This window comes from Chiloscyllium punctatum, chromosome 49 (assembly GCF_047496795.1).
Source record: "Chiloscyllium punctatum isolate Juve2018m chromosome 49, sChiPun1.3, whole genome shotgun sequence".
Taxonomy (NCBI): Eukaryota; Metazoa; Chordata; class Chondrichthyes; order Orectolobiformes; family Hemiscylliidae; genus Chiloscyllium; species Chiloscyllium punctatum.
This window is the reverse complement of record NC_092787.1, coordinates 38,060,215-38,073,269: the sequence shown is the minus strand read 5'-3', so window position 1 is coordinate 38,073,269 and position 13,055 is coordinate 38,060,215. Positions and strand designations below refer to the sequence as shown.

The 13,055-nt window shown below is 44.7% G+C and overlaps 1 protein-coding gene across 4 annotated transcripts in view; it reads left to right on the top strand.

Moving 5' to 3' along the window:
* The window catches only part of traf2b (Tnf receptor-associated factor 2b), a 64,414-nt gene that overhangs the window by 27,431 nt on the left and 23,928 nt on the right, over positions 1-13,055 (top strand). For all 4 annotated transcript variants that reach the window (XM_072566246.1, XM_072566243.1, XM_072566244.1 and 1 more), the window contains 3 exons: positions 4,496-4,657; positions 8,314-8,388; positions 9,023-9,097. In XM_072566246.1, the coding sequence (XP_072422347.1) occupies positions 4,496-4,657; positions 8,314-8,388; positions 9,023-9,097 (312 nt within the window). The remainder of the gene's footprint in view (positions 1-4,495; positions 4,658-8,313; positions 8,389-9,022; positions 9,098-13,055) is intronic.

The following is a 13,055-nucleotide window of genomic DNA, read 5'->3' as shown; positions in this document are numbered from 1 at the left end:
ATATGTAAGAGTATAACCATATGATTTACATTTTCATAAAACCTTCAGGGTTTCTGGGAATGTGTTGGTTCTGCTGTTCTGATTTTAATTTCCTTGTAAGATGAGTATAAGTTCCATTTTTGAGTTCTGTGTTCATTACCATTGGGAGAGGATTGATGTCTGTTCATTTCCAAACCAAGATGAAATCCAAGATTGTAGCTAGGGACCGCCAGTAACAATTATTGTGGTTTTTTTAGTTTCAAGTTTATTCTTTTGTTACTAATAGTTTGAACTTGAAACTTTACTGTCTTCATGGCACAAATGATTACGTAGAATTAATCTCTCTAGTTATTTGACTGCAAGAAACCACCGTGAGAATAGAAAAATGGCCAAATAGAAACGAGAGAGTTGAATGGCAGGAAATCAGAATAATGAAAATCGTAAAGACAAGGAAGTGAGGGATGATGCCTGTGAGAAAAGACCATTGTCAGAAGGCAAGATCAGAGATCTGACACCAAATAGCTGACAGGAAATTCCAAATCAAATCTTTGGATTCTGTCTGATTATTGTAATTCTTATGAGGGACAGATTATTTGCCAGTCGCGTGAAGCGAACACATTCAAAATTCTATGGAATTTTGAGGGAGGCATGAGAGAAAGCTAGGGCAAACGATGCTGCAGAAATGAAAAGAAGGATTAGAGAGGTTTAAAGTGAAAATATAAGTGGTCAAGAATTTAATCACACCTTAAGAGAATTGTTATCAAAGTGCAGAACTACTTGGGGATGGTTGAGGAATTTCATTACGGGGATGATAGAATACTGAGTGTTCTTACTTTACAGATGCGAATGGGAATGTTCACTAAAGATCCATGTAAGACACAACAAACAGCAAATGGAATGGATTTATAATGAAATCGAATGGTCAGCACTGGTGCTGAATGGATGATTGAACTCAGCGGGCTTCCCTCAGCTTTGTTGAGTAAAACATGAGGATAACAGTAGAACACCGTTGTAAGAGAGAGAGCGACAGACTCATAAACTGGATGGCTAGTTAGGACACAAACTGGTTACTTAATGTTGGTTATGGATAACTTCTTTCCATTCGAAAGCAAGTTAACAAAACATTCCACTGTCCCTGATAAATGTTCATATTTCTAAATGTTTACTAAGTTGTTTGACAAATGTCATGTTTTTGAACTGAGCTGTTGTGTACGGAGTGAGTTTTGAGAAGACTTGTAGCTCAGGTTGAGGTTCTGGATGTAGGTTTGCTCGCTGAGCTGGAAGGTTCATTTCCAGAAGTTTTGTCACCATTCTCGATTAACATCTTCAGTGAGCCTCCGAATGAAGCACTAGTGGTGTAGCCTACTTTCTGTTAAAATGTTTGCATTTCCTTGGGTTGTGTATGGATTTTGAGGAAATGTTGAATCAGGCTGGACAGTAAGTGGCATTCTTTTGTGTTGTAGCAGTGGATAGCACTGCTGCCTCACAGTACCAGGGACCCAGGTTCAATTCTCAGCCTTGGGTGACTGTCTGTGTGGAGTTTGCACATTCTCCCCACGTCTGCGTGGGTTTCCTCCGGGTGCTGCGACGTCCTCCCACAGTCCCGAGATGTGCAGGTCACGTGAATTGGCCGTACTAAATTGCCCGTAGTGCTCGGTGCATTAGTCAGAGGGAAATGGGTCTGGTTGGGTTACTCTTCGGAGGGTCGGTGTGGACTGGTTGGGCCAAAGGGCCTGTTTCCACACCGTAAGGAATCTAATCTAAACGTCTGCACTGCAAACAGGTTCCATAAATGCAACCCAGCAGTCAGTATCGAATCTGTTTGCTCTCCCCTCTCCAGAAGGCATTGCTGCATGAATATGTTGAGTATTTTAGTATTTCTCCCAGCAGCCTCCACTTTGAGTACAGGTAGTGTGATGAGCATAGTCCCCTACAGGAATTATCACACCTCAGCTTTCACTGTAATTGCCTGACACAAACATGTGCACAATCCAGCAGAGTTTATTGGATGGTGTTTGTGGGTGGGGACCCCACTTGAACATTCAATCACTTGGAAGATCTCGGTAGATCTGTGAAGGTTTAAGATTTCAAACGATTTACCTTTTTCCATTGGACATTGTGCGGTACCAACAGTGAATGACACTTTTATATTGAATTAAAACTGAGACCATTTAGTCTGAATGGCATGGTTATTCATTCCCTTTATAAACCTAACAAGTGGAAGTTCTTCACCTTGATCAGCGAATCCCTACAGTGTGGAAACAGGCTCTTCGGCCCAACAAGTCCACACTGACCGTCTGAAGAGTAACCCATCCAGACCCATTTCCCTACCCTATTACTCTACACTTACCCCTGACTAATGCACCTAACTTACACAACTCTGAACCCTATTGGCAGTTTAGCATGGCCAATTCACCTGATCTCTAAATCTTTGGACTGTTGGAGGAAATCCACATAGAATGTGCAAACTCCACATAGAGTGGTCACCCGATGCTGGAATTGAACCCAGGTCCCTGGTGCTGTGAGGCAGCAGTGCTAACCACTGAGCTACCCTGGTTTTTAATTTTGGTTTTCCATTGACTGTTGTTTGAGCATGCTTATTGTACCTTACAGCACAGGTGGGCCTTCGTTCAGAGTCCATGTTGCCATCTCCCAGTGGTTGGGGTGGTGACCTATCTGGGGGTGTATTTATGACTAGGTGAGTGCAGTGTGTAAGGGTGAACATGAGGGGCCCAATGTTGATTTGCTGAACAGAAGTACAGGAGATATTGGTTTCTCTTTGTCTTGGTGCTTGTCATTAGGAAACAAAAAGGCAGGATTCCAGCTGGCCATGCCCCTCTCAGGGAGGTATTCCTGTAGGCTTGAGGTTAGAATGAGATCAGGATTAATTGCAGTTCTCCCATGTTTCAAAAGCTTGTGTGTTTAGGCTGTTTAACGTATGACTACCACACCCAGCATTAATAAGTTAGCATGTTTTAGAGGTGAGGGAAGAAAAGCAAAATGTTAAGTAAGATTACAGGAGGTGATTTCTGCACAACCTGCAGTGTTCTACCCACTGAGCTGCTGTTTGTGTTATAGAGCAGGTCCTATTGGGTAAACATCAGGTGTTTGGTTGATAGAGACTGAGAGAAGTTGAAGGTTGTGTTTAAATGGAGTAAGATTCTGACAGAGGCCAGTTATAATGTTGACATCGCTTTAAATCCAGAAACCTTATTGGAATAGGAATTCATGCTCCAGCCTCTGTTTCTGTGCAGTTACACAGACTTGAGTACAGCAATAGTTTGTGCAAACCCAGCTGCCACCACTATTTATTCAGTGGTTTGTTTGATCAGTGCGGCAGATCTTGCTTGGAAAGTCCCTGAGAGTCTACAACAACTCTGACATTTTAAATAGCACGGGACAGTGGAAAGTCCCAAACATTTGCTGCTGTAAATGGGGTTACTGATTGTGGGGGATACTACCAATAGTAACAATAATATGTTTTTGAATGTAATTTGCTGATTTTCCTCACAGAACTGCTGATTGGGTTTCAAGAGTGATATTTCATTTCTGTTTTTTAAATCTCATCTGAATGTTCAAATGAAATGGTTGCAATAATTTACACCAGTGCTTGAGTTCAGAATGACAGCACTCCCAGGACAGGGAGAGCTTGGGTTTACGTACAGAGTAAAGCTGCCTCTACTCTGTTAAACTGAAAGTAAAGCTGCTGGAAGTGATTAATGGCTAAAGGATGAGGTTAGATACAGAGCAAAGAACCTTCTGTTCTTTTAAAGTGAAATTAAAACTTCATCTACATTGTCCCCAGCAAACACTCCCACAGCAGGCACAGCACAGGGTCAGAGGGGAAATCTCCCATTAAGCTGTCTCCCTCAACACGCCGATGACAGGTATAGCACTGGGTTAGTTACCATGTGAAACCCAGTACCTTTTTGAAGTTAACTGTTTTTGTATTCTTATGTTGTTTTGTTTGAGAATGGCTGAAGTAGTTGGAAGGATGCCCTAGGTAACTAAAAGTCTGTTAAGCGTTAATAGGAGTGTTCCCATCATCTACGAGCAGCTTTTTCCCAGGTGGTAGAGCAGTTTTGTATGTTAAGGTGAATTTATTGTTCCTCACATCAGACCACAAGATTAAGGGGGATGAGGAGGGGTCAAGGGATGGGGGTTGGCAGGTTGTGTGAGTATTCTGCTGAATGTTTCTCCACTTACTGGGACCCTGTTGAGATGTGAATATTCTGCTTGGGTTGTTGCTACTGAAAGCAGAGCGCTGAAGGTTCCCATGTGACCTCCTGATGAGCGGCACAACAAAGTCTTAAAGGTCAGTGTGGGCAAGGTTGTGACAATTCTGGTAATTCATGGTGACTGACTTCACGTTGGAGGGAGGAAGGGAGGTTGATGACGAAAGACCATGTGGATGGCGTGTCAACCCCTAATGGAAGAAACAGTCCATCCAATAGTTCCCCTGTTGTTGCAGTCTGGTTAACTGTCCCCATTATCTATTGCTGATGTTGTGTTGCAGGCTGACCACGAGGGAAGATGTGAGTATACATTAACGCCTTGTGAAGCGTGCAGCAGGATGGTACGCCAACTCGACATGTCTCGCCACTTGGAACGAGAGTGCCCCGAAAGGAACCTCAACTGCAAATTCTGTAAATTATTGTTTCACCACAAGGATATTAAGGTGATTGATCTTCTGAACCAGAATGAATTGCATTCATTAGGACAACGTCTTGGTAATTGATGCTGACGACAGAGAGCGAAAGGGCCCTCTTGTGGTGCAGTGGTAGTGTCCCTACCCTGGACCAGGAGGCCCTGGTTCAGTCCCAACTGATCCAGAGCAGTGTAGTTACATCTCTGAACAGGTTGGTTAGAAAAATAGTAGCTGCGTGTTTGTTTTATTTAAACTAATGTGTGTATTTCCTGTGGTAGTAATTAAATGGGTCCCAGTCCCATCCTCCTTTAAAATAGAGGAATCTCACCCTCATGGCCATTTACTCTTTGCCCTTTACACTGGGACAACCAAATCCATTCTATGGTGTTCAGAGCTAACAGGTAGGTGAGCTCAGTGTAGAGCTGGGCCAGTCTGATTTGTCAGAGTGGCAGCCAATCCCTTTGCTGACCTGGACTTAAGTTTCTTAAGTAAAATACTTTTAATGTTGGTTCCCAATCCCAACAAATGAACTTTTTCTCCTTATGGATATAGCTGTGAATTCTCTGCATCTTCTTGGTATCTGCTCTGATGAAAGTTTCGTCTTGACTAAGTTTACTGAATTCTCTGTTGTTTAGTATCTGGATTGCAAATGCAGAGACATTGAGCTAGAATTAGTGGGAACAGATCCAGTGTGGTTTAACTGGCACCAGATTCTTAGTAATGGGTACTGAGCTGGCTGAAGTTGGACAGGGTGGACTGAAATGTCCTTACTGCAGCAGATGCAAAGAGGCAGTCAAATCTGACCGCTGCTGTCAGATAGCAAAGCTGCAGCCATTGTAAGTGAGATCATAGATGATTCAGAAACCCAAACCTCTATATTTGACAGCCGGTCATTTCCTGTGTCTCAGTCCTTCACCGTGTGAGAGCAATAACAGACTGAATGTTGACTGAAGGCCAGCATACAGGAGAGCTGTCACTTTCAAGAGAATGTATTCCAATGCTCAGGATAGCTGATCATTCACCAACTCTGGCCATGGGGATTGATATATTAAACAATTCACTAATCAACATCACATGCCGTACCACATCCTCTTTCTGATCATCTGCTCTCACTCCTGAACGTGCAATCTGACACTGGCCTCAGACTCCATCGTGTCAGAAACTCTACCATAGTTGGCTCCGTCTCCCCAGTAATTTCTGTTTCACTTCCAGGTCTGAAGTAAACGTTCAAACATAGGTACACACAGCAAGCTGAAGGAGGCAACATACAGGCAAAGTAGTCCCATTGATGTATTCGTTACCCCAGCAAGAGAATTCTGTCATGAAGCCAAAGGGATTTTAATAATGGGATGAAAGAGGAAATTTGGAAGTGTTTTACTGTATATGTTGCAGTTCCACTCACTCCTGATGATATGTGTCTGATAAAGGGCAGGAAATACAAAGGATCACACACCCAGGAGTTATTGCTTAGTGCATTGGATCGATTCTGTTCAGTTATTCAAAGAAGCAATTAACTTTTGGAACTTGCTTTGTGAACTCATGGTTCTAAAGGCCACTCTGATAAGAATATCTCAAGTCTGATAATCAGCTGATTAGCTAAACTGAAACTGGATTTTCCGAATGGACAGAGGTCAGAAATGTACAATATGAGAAAGAATGTTGCAAGCAAAAAGGACACAGCATCATAGCATATTGCATCACAAAGAGCATTCTACCCATTGACCCTGAAATGATCTTTATCTCCTGCTGTTACTTCCTGCTCCTTACATTTATAATTTCCAAATCGTTTATACTTGCTGTACGAATTGTTAGGAGCTCAAAGAGTGGTAAGAAAATAGGATTTCAGAGCAAGAGTGGGCTTGGTTATCATGGCTGGTCTGGTTATGATCTCAACACTTTGCTGTCTTTACCTCACTCCCAATAATCTTTGATTCCCTTGTCTATCAAAAATCTAGCTAACATGGCCATGAATAAATTAAATGATCCAATTTCTACAGTTATGCAGGGAAGATAATTTAACACATTACTGATCGTGAGAGGAAAAGGAATCTGCTCACCTCTCTTTTAACAGTGAGAGCTTTTGTTTTTAAACCTAGTCCTAGTCTCATGTTAGATTCTGGGAGGACATCATCCATGTCAAGTCCCCCAGGATCTTGTATGTTTTAATAAGGTCACCTCACATTCTTCGAAACTTCATTGGGTATCAGCCCTACTTGTTCATCTTTATTTTGAAGATAGGCCCTAGGGTCTTGGAATAAGTGCTGAACCTTCTCTGAAGTGGTTCTAACACAATTATGGCCTTTTACAAATGAGGAAACCGAATCTATACCCAGTACTGTAGATGTGGTAGTATTGCAGCTACATTTCTCTATATTTATTTTCCATTCCCCTCGTAATAAATTTCTAAATTTCCATTTGTCTTTTGAATCACTTGCTATACGTGCATGCTGACATTTTATATTCCTGGACCAATTGTGACCCTTTCTGATTGGTTCTTTGTGTTCACCCTGCTTTCTCTCTCCCTCTCCCTGTGTGGGTGCATGCTGCTGGCAATCTCCCTCTTGCTGCCTTTCCTTGGGGCAATGGATATGTCTGTGTCTGTTTTTCTCATTCTCTTACCACCCTGCCATCTCTGTTACTCGGTGTGGATGCACACTGCTCTTTCTCTCTCTAATCATATTCCGTGGTGGATGCCTATGTCTCTCTCTCCCTCTGTCTGTCTCGCTCTCCCTCTGTCTGTCTGTCTCGCTGTCCCTCTGTCTGTCTGTCTCGCTCTCCCTCTGTCTGTCTGTCTCGCTCTCCCTCTGTCTGTCTGTCTCGCTCTCCCTCTGTCTGTCTGTCTCGCTCTCCCTCTCTCTGTCTGTCTCGCTCTCCCTCTCTCTGTCTGTCTCGCTCTCCCTCTCTCTGTCTGTCTCGCTCTCCCTCTCTCTGTCTGTCTCGCTCTCCCTCTCTCTGTCTGTCTCGCTCTCCCTCTCTCTGTCTGTCTCGCTCTCCCTCTCTCTGTCTGTCTCGCTCTCCCTCTCTCTGTCTGTCTCGCTCTCCCTCTCTCTGTCTGTCTCGCTCTCCCTCTCTCTGTCTGTCTCGCTCTCCCTCTCTCTGTCTGTCTCGCTCTCCCTCTCTCTGTCTGTCTCGCTCTCCCTCTCTCTTTGTGTCCTCCACCTCTGTTCATGTGCACGCTGCTCTCCCAGCTACTTGGCAGCAAGAAGCTGAACCCTGGAGAGGCTGTTTGTGCTGTTGTGTCTCAGCGCTGGAGACTCCTTGACTTTGCAGTTTTCCTGGGTGTTCTGGGTCAAGAGGGAGAGGTGACCTCGTTCTTGCTGCCAGGTGGTCTGAGTTGAAGGTGAGTTGAGGACATACTCAGGCCTGAGCCTCCAGGTTACCCAGCTGTTGCACTCACTGTGGGATTCAACATGCTGTTTAGGAATCAGATGGGATGTTGATGAACCATCTCTGATTCTGAAGTTGGTGGGCCTGCTGAGGGTGATGGTTTTGCAGCTGTTCGACAAGGCATCTCACCACCACTTTCTCAAGGGCAGCTAGGGACAGACAGCAAATGCTGGCCAGCCCAGTGATGCCACATCCCACAAATAAATATTTTTAAAAAAGGATTGCTGTTTGAATCCAGTAACAGCACTATAGCTACAGAAGAAGTTACTGAAAGTGTCATTTCTGGTTGCCCCTCACAGGCCCATGATGAAATCTGTTCCAAGTTTCCGTTAACATGCGAATGGTGCGGAAAGAAAAAGATTCCAAGAGAAAAGGTAAAGTGTGTGTTTGAAACCGATCAGGAGGCAGGAGGACAGTCCGAGAGTTAGAGTTGGTTAACAGTGCTGCAATGTATAAAAGAAATGATCTGGTTGTATTTCTCCCTCCCCTCTGATGAAAGCCTGATTCTCCCTCTTTAACAGCCACTGGCTCAATTAACAGTTTACTCAGACCAAGCACCTTGCACACTTCAGTGAACTTGCCTATTTTGGAGCAGTTTCCTATGTCCACATGCACTAGAACTCAATTAAAACTTAGTAACCAGTGAGAATTTTGTCCTTTTAGCTTCTATTTTAGCCTATGACAGTTAGATGAAAGTTAGATTATACTGCTCCTCGGATGTTGCCTGAACTGCTGTGCTTTTCCAGCACCAATCTAATCCAGAATCTGGTTTCCAGCATCTGCAGTCATTGTTTTTACCTAGTTAGATGAAAGTGCAGTTTCAAACTCGTTATTCCAGCAGAGTACTTACAATGAAGGAAATGGACGTTTCTTTGTCCGTGATATTTGGAACTATATTTCAGGGCTTTGACTGACAGTCAGCATGTGGCCAGGCAGGTGTATATGTGGAGGAGCAGTTTCATGTAATGCTGATCTTCCAGTGTGTTTATTGTATGTTCCTCTCCACAGTACTTGGATCATACTCGGACATGTGGGAAGGTGAAGTTCCCTTGCCGCTTTAACGTGATTGGCTGTGAAATAACTGTAAGTGTACTAAACAGCGTTCTGTCTATTTTACAACAGATACAGGATGAGTAATAATAAAGATGGATTCAGAGCAGTGTGTTAGTTAATACTGTTTACCTCTGAGGGCTGTGCTGATATTCACAGAATCATACGGAAGAGACCCTTCAGCCCATCAAGCCTACACCACAAAGCTGCCACTACAAGTGTGCTAATCCCAATTTCCTGCAGTTGTTCAAAAACTATGCCCTCCTGTGATTAACCCTCTTGTGCTTTCTATTCACCCTGGCCATGCCCCTCATAATCTTATACACCTCAACCATGCTTTAAAGAAAACAATCCAGCCTGTCCAGTCTCTCCTGAAAGCTCGATTGTTACATTCCAGACAACATTCTGGTGAACCTCCTCTGTACCCCTGTAGTACTATCACATCCTTCTAGTAGTGAGGTGCCCAGACCTGCACATAGTACTTCATCTGTGGCCTAACCAATGCTCTGGACAATTCCAACATTACCTTCTTGCGGTTTTGCTTTCATTAGTCGTGGCATAAGGTATGTGCTCCATATGCCGCCTTAACTATCCTAATCATGTGCTGTGCCAACTTCAGGGATCTGTGAATAATTACCCCAAAATCCCTCTGTTCCTCTGAGTTACCCATTGTCCTGCCATTCATTAAATACATTCCTCCTCTTGCTGCTTCCAAAGTGTATCACCCTCGCATTTCTCAGGGTTAAATACCATCTGCCACTGGCCTGCCCATCTGACCAAACCATTTATATCTCTCTGTAACCTACAACCACCTTATTTACTATTAACCACTCTGCCAATCTTTGTGTCTTCTGTAAATTTGTTTAACGTTCCCCTCACATTTTCATCTGTATAATTTTAAATATATATTTCAAACAATAAATGATCCCAGTACTGATCCTCGTGGTATAATGCTGGACATCAGACACCCGTCACTCAAACAGCCTTCTCCCACTGTGCTTTGTTCCTATTACTAAACCAGTTTCTGAACCATCTCACCAAGTTTCCCAGAATTCCATGTGCTTTAACCTTCTCAATCAGTCTACTATGTGTGACCTTGTCGAAGGTTTTGCTAAAAGCCATATCAACCACAGCAGCTGAACTTCCCTCATCCACATACTTGGTCACATTTTCAAAACATTCTAACAAATCTGTTAGGCATGACCTCCCTTTGACAAAGCCATGCTGACTCTTCGCAATTAACCCAGGCCTTTCCAAGTGGTTATTAACTTGTTCTTTCAGAATTTTCTACAATGTTTCACGACAACAAATGAGAATCACTGGTCTGTAATTTTCTGGTTTATTTATACCACCCCTTTTAAAATGTGGAACCACATTAGCCAACCTCCAGTCCTCTGGCACTACCCCCCCTTGGCCAGAGAGAAATTAAAAACTTGTTTCAGAGTTGCTGCAATTTCCTGATTTGTCTCCCATAGCAGCCTGAGATGTAACTCATCGGGGTCTGGGGATTTGTCTATTTTTAAGCCCGACTGAGCCTCCAATATCTCTCCGTTTCCTGTGTCGAACTGTGTAGGTTCCTCACAGTCCCTTTTCCTGAATTCCGTATCTACATTCTCCTTTTCCAGAGTGAAGACCGAAGGGGAGAATTCATTCAGGTCCTTTCTGATATCTTCTGACTCCCCACACAGATTGCCCCATGATCCCTAATGGGCCCAACTCTTTCCCTGGTTAGCCTCTTTCATTTGACGTATGTATAAAATATCTTGGGATTCTTCCTAATCCGGTTCACAAGTCCCTTCTCATGTGTTCCTGTAGGGCTGCAACTGAATTGCTCCCTTTGGACTTGTTGAAAGCCCTACTGCTCTCCTCTATCTAGTCCTGAATTGTCCTAGACACCCAGGATTCTCTGAAGTTATTGTTCCTACATTTCCCCCTAAAGAGTACATGTTGGATTTGTACTCTTCCCCAGCTACTTTTTGGATGCCCCCCAGTTGCTCCACTGTAGACTTACCTACTGTGGCTACATCCTGCTTTATTTTAATAAAACCTGCCTTCCCTCAGTTGAAAGCTGTCTTTAGCAGGCCATCTTTCTCCATGTCCAGAATCAAGTTGAACGGTACCGTATTGTGGTTGCTATCGCTTAAATGTTCTCCCACTGCCACATCAAACCCCTGTCTGGCTTCTCTCCCCAGAACCAGATCCAGCACTGCACCGTCCATGTTGGGCCATCTACATATTGATACCAAAAAAAACTCCCTTGGATGCATTTCAAAAAGTCCGCCCACTCTAAAACCTTAACACTTTGACTATCCCAATTTATGTTGGGAAAGTTGAAATCCCCGCGTATAATCGCTCCTCTGTTTCTCACTCATTCCCACAATGATGGGTAGCCTTCATTTATCATACTAATGTCCAGATTATCTCATCTGTAGATAACCTGACCATGCCTAGCACAGTGACCCTTGGAACCTGGGCTTTTCTTTTACTATTGTGAAAGTTCTATGTTTCACCGTGCCATCAGGGTTGTTGCATGTACCATGCTGGGGATTGTAAACGCAGCAGCCACGTCATATGGCTAATAGATATTCACTCTATATTGCTGGACTGTTAATTACATTAAATTGCTCGGTATTAATTGGGGACTCCCTGTACAAGCAGCTTGTATGAGGGGTTGATTGTAGATACACGATATGTAGTGTGCCTCTTGTCAATAAACGTGTAAATGTAAAAATATTAGATTAGATTACTTACAGTGTGGAAACAGGCCCTTAGGCCGAACAAGTCCACACCGACCTGCCAAAACACAACCCACCCAGACTCATTCCCCTACATTTACCCCTGCACCTAACACTGCGGGCAATTTAGCATGGCCAATTCACCTGACCTGCACGTTTTTGGATTGTGGGAGGAAACCGGAGCACCCGGAGGAAACCCACGCAGACACAGGGAGAATGTGCAAACTCCACACAGACAGTTGCCTGAGGCGGGAATTGAACCCAGGTCTCTGGCGCTGTGAGGCAGCAGTGCTAGCCACTGTGCCACTGTGCCGCCCACTAGTTTCCAATATTTCATCCTCCATCTCACTGGGAGCTTCAGTGGTGCAGGGACTCTAGTGCTGAAAAATGTGTTGCTGGAAAAGCGCAGCAGGTCAGGCAGCATCCAAAGAGCAGGAGAATCGACGTTTCGGGCATAAGCCCTTCTTCAGGAATGAGGAGGGTGTGCCAAGCAGGCTAAGATAAAAGGTAGGGAGGAGGGACTTGGGGGAAAGGCGTTGGGAATGCGATAGGTGGAAGGAGGTTAAGATGAGGGTGATAGGCTGGAGAGGGGGTGGGGGCGGAGAGGTTGGGAAGAAGATTGCAGGTTAGGAAGGCGGTGCTGAGTTCGAAGGGTTGGGACTGAGATAAGGTGGGGGGAGGGGAAATGAGGAAACTGGAGAGCTCTGCATTCATCCCTTGTGGTTGGAGGGTTCCTAGGCAGATGATGAGGCGCTCTTCCTCCAGGCGTCGTGTGGCCAGGGTCTGGCGATGGAGGAGGCCAAGGACCTGCATGTCCTTGGCGGAGTGGGAGGGGGAGTTGAAGTGTTCAGCCACGGGGTGGTTGGGTTGGTTGGTGCGGGTGTCCCAGAGGTGTTCTCTGAAACGTTCCGCAAGTAGGCGGCCTGTCTCCCCAATATAGAGGAGGCCACATCGGGTGCAGCGGATGCAGTAAATGATGTGTGTGGAGGTGCAGGTGAATTTGTGACAGATATGGAAGGATCCCTTGGGGCCTTGGAGGGAAGTGAGGGGGGAGGTGTGGGCGCAAGTTTTGCATTTCTTGTGGTTGCAGGGGAAGGTGCTGGGAGTGGAGGTTGGGTTGGTGGGGGGTGTGGACCTGACGAGGGAGTCGCGGAGGGAGTGGTCTTTCCGGAACGCTGATAGGGGTGGGGAGGGAAATATATCCTTGGTGGTGGGGTCTGTTTGGAGGTGGCGGAAATGACGAAGGATGATACGAT